This window comes from Notothenia coriiceps, unplaced genomic scaffold (genome assembly GCF_000735185.1).
Source record: "Notothenia coriiceps isolate Sejong01 unplaced genomic scaffold, NC01 NC01_scaffold00020686, whole genome shotgun sequence".
Lineage (NCBI taxonomy): Eukaryota > Metazoa > Chordata > Actinopteri > Perciformes > Nototheniidae > Notothenia > Notothenia coriiceps.
This window is the reverse complement of record NW_011353387.1, coordinates 1-3,507: the sequence shown is the minus strand read 5'-3', so window position 1 is coordinate 3,507 and position 3,507 is coordinate 1. Positions and strand designations below refer to the sequence as shown.

Sequence of the window (3,507 nt, the reverse complement as noted above, 5' to 3'; positions counted from 1 at the left end):
GTATTTTCTATTGGAACTCATACAGTAACATTAAACACTGCATTTTAATTTGTGTTACATGGCTGAGTAAATAACAAACAGTAAATGGACTCACCAAAATCGACAGCAAAAAACTCTTGTTTACATAAATGCCACGTAAATCCAGTGCGCAACAGCGCATTGCGCAACACTTTATTCGCTGTCCTCCACGATAACGTCCACCTTTCCATATTTTTGGTTTGAACACCAACGCATCGACATGTGAGGGAAGGAGGCTTGACCGCTTTCGGGTGACAGTGTTGCCTGCCAGGGAAAAAACCCTCTCACTCGGGGTGCTTGTGGCTGGAATAGCCAGGTAGCTCCTCGAAAGCGGTGGAAGCGGTGCACGTTTTCTGCCCACCACTCCAGTGGATTATCCATTGTGGGGATATGCGGTGTCCGCTGGCAGTAATCCCGTAGCTCATCATCCGCATCACTGTTGACCCGTGTTTTCTTGCTGTTCGTTTGCCTCAGTTCAGTGCTGACGCCGGTCCGTTGCTCACTGGTGCTAGCATTACTGCTAGTGCTAGCTGTCGGCAGCGGGTGTTTCATCTTTAGATGGTTGCGCATAGCAGATGCATTTGTATTGTACTTCAGTACAGCTGTACACAACTGACACTTCACTGTGGAGTTGGTTACATCTTCGTTGAAGTACTGCCATACATAAGAATGTCGGACGTGTTTTGGAGCATTTTGCAGCACCTCGTTTACCTCAATTTTTTTCACGACTAGTCGACTAGGGCCTACAGCGCCGACTAGTGGTAAAGGTAGTCGATTAGTTGGTGAAACCCCTAGAACACACACATGAACACACACATGAACACACATGAACACACACACATGCATAACGCTCACACTTGCATTCAGTATTTAACGATATGCCTCCGTGGCTTTAATCCATGTGATGGTAATTGCTTTGTTGAAAAGCCATATTGATTTCTCTCGTTTAGCTAAATAACATTTAACTGCAAAGTTGTTGTTTCAACTCTCTTTATCTTCATTCCTCCCCCTCTTCTTCATCCCCTCCTCACTCCTCCTTCTCCTCCTCTTCCTCCTCTCCACAGTTTGTGATGAGCTACATCCATGTGAAGGTCTCGGACGCTACGCTACTTTCAAAAACTTTGGGATGGCTTTCCTGCTGCTCTTCAGAGTTTCAACTGGAGACAACTGGAACGGCATAATGAAGGTAAGACTAACTGATGGTGAAGATAAACATGAGATTAGAAACTATTTTTCAAAGAGAGAAAAAATTGTGAGAGTCACATTTTGAAGAAATAAGTCACAATTCTGAGGAAAAAGTCACATTTCTGAGGAAAGAGTGAAATTCTCAGAAAAATATGAGAAAAGTCAAAATTCTGAAAAACTTGCAAATTTTCAGAAAAAAAGTCAGATACTGAGAAAACAATCAAATTCTCAGAAAAGTCAGAATTCTTAGAAGAAAAGTCAAATTCTGAGAAAAGTCTGGATTCTCAGGAAAAAAGTCAAATTTTGAGAAAACAATTCAAATTCTAAGAAAAGTCAGAATTCTCAAAAGAAATGTCAAATACTGGTAAAAAAAAGTCAACATTCTGAGAAAAGTCAGAAAACAATCAAATTCTCAGAAAAGTCAGAATTCTCAGAAGAAAAGTCAAATTCTGAGAAAAAAAGTAAACATTCTGAGAAAAGTCGGGATTCTCAGTAAAAAAGTCAAATTCTGAGAAAAAAGTCAAATTCTCAGAAAAAAGTCAAATTCTCAGAAAAAAGTCAAATTCTGAGAAAAAAGTATGGATTCTCAGTAAAAAAGTCAAAATTCTCAGAAAACAATCAAATTCTCAGAAAAGTCAGAATTCTCAGAAGAAAAGTCAAATTCTGAGAAAAAAGTCAACATTCTGAGAAAAGTCTGGATTCTCAGTAAAAAAGTCAAATTCTCAGAAAAAAGTAAACATTCTGAGAAAAGTCTGGATTCTCAGAAGAAAAGTCAAATTCTGGTAAAAAAGTCAACATTCTCAGAAAAGTCAGAATTCTCAGAAGAAAAGTCAAATTCTCAGAAAAAGGTCAAAATCGAACAGAAAAGTCACTTGATTTCCCTCTGATAAATGTGATGATGTTTCCGTGTGGTTCCAGGACACGTTGAGGGACTGCGGGCAGGACTCCATAACCACCTGCTACAACACCGTCGTTTCTCCCATCTACTTCGTCTCCTTCGTGCTCACCGCTCAGTTCGTCCTCGTTAACGTGGTCATCGCCGTCCTGATGAAGCACCTGGAGGAGAGCAACAAGGAGGCCAAGGAGGAGGCGGAGCTGGAGGCGGAGCTAGAGCTGGAGAGGCAGCTGATGGGGGGCAACATGGAGGGGAGGTCCCCCCAACACAACCCTCTGATCCTGGGCATGGACAGGAGCAGCGCTGGGGGGTCCCCCTGGAGGTCTGGAGGAGGAGGAGGAGAGGGAGGAGGAGGAGGAGGAGGAGGAGGAGGAGGTGACATGGAGTCGCCTGATATACCCAGAGACTCTGTGAACATCAGAGCAGATTCACCTTCATGTCTGGAGCCCCCGCTGGAGGTGAGGAATCTCTTTATTTGGTATTTTACTTTATGTTTTTCTGGTGTTTTGTTATGATATAATAATAATTATTATAATAATAAAATATTTAATATTTAATTTGCATTGCGCCTTTCAAGGGACCCAAGGCCGCTTTACATGGTCTGAACAAACAAACAAATAAACAAACAAGAAGGGCAAATAATGAACTACAAATTAAAGAAATAGCAGTAGGAGTGGAAGCAGGGGGCTGTGATTGGTCAAAGGGTTAGGGGTCAAAGGCCACGGTGAACAGGTGAGTTTTTAATGAAGACTTGAAGTTGTGTGTGACTTTATAGCATCATGCAGTACATTTAAATTGCATTTATTTTAGACTTAATCCCAAAAAACAAACAATGAGTTCCTTTATAGACCAACATTAGCCGCCTTTAGCTTAGCGGTGGTGACGTGAAGTCATGTGACCGTGCTGTAGTTCCTTTATAGCCCAACATTAGCCACCTTTAGCTTAGCGGTGGTGAAGTCATGTGACCGTGCTGTAGTTCCTTTATAGCCCAACATTAGCCTCCTTTAGCTTAGCGGTGGTGACGTGAAGTCATGTGACCGTGCTGTAGTTCCTTTATAGCCCAACATTAGCTTTTTGTCATTGTCTTGATTGCTGAAACATGTTTGGTGATTTATCTCAATTCTCCTTCAGTTCTTTTGTATACATCGACAATATTCGACAGAGGTTAAAGGTCACATATTATGCAAAATCCTCTTCTTCATGTCTCCTCTACATCAAAATGTGTCCCCTCTTCTTCATGTCTCTTCTCCATCAACATGTGTCCCCTCTTCTTCATGTCTCTTCTACATCAACATGTGTCCCCTCTTCTCCATGTCTCTTCTACATCACATGTGTCCCCTCTTCTTCAGGTCTCCTTCTACATCAACACTGTGTCCCCTCTTCTCCATGTCTCCTCTTCTTCATGTCTC

General features: G+C 41.9%; 1 protein-coding gene across 1 annotated transcript; it reads left to right on the top strand.

Annotated features, from left to right (window-relative positions):
• Window positions 1-1,088: 1,088 nt before the first annotated feature.
• LOC104952874 (voltage-dependent T-type calcium channel subunit alpha-1G-like) lies at window positions 1,089-2,576 on the top strand (the record flags this gene model as incomplete). Its single annotated transcript, XM_010779784.1, has 2 exons — window positions 1,089-1,204; window positions 2,122-2,576. Coding segments are annotated over exons 1-2 (515 nt in total), but the record flags the coding sequence as incomplete, so codon positions are not given.
• Between the last annotated feature and the right edge of the window lie 931 nt (window positions 2,577-3,507).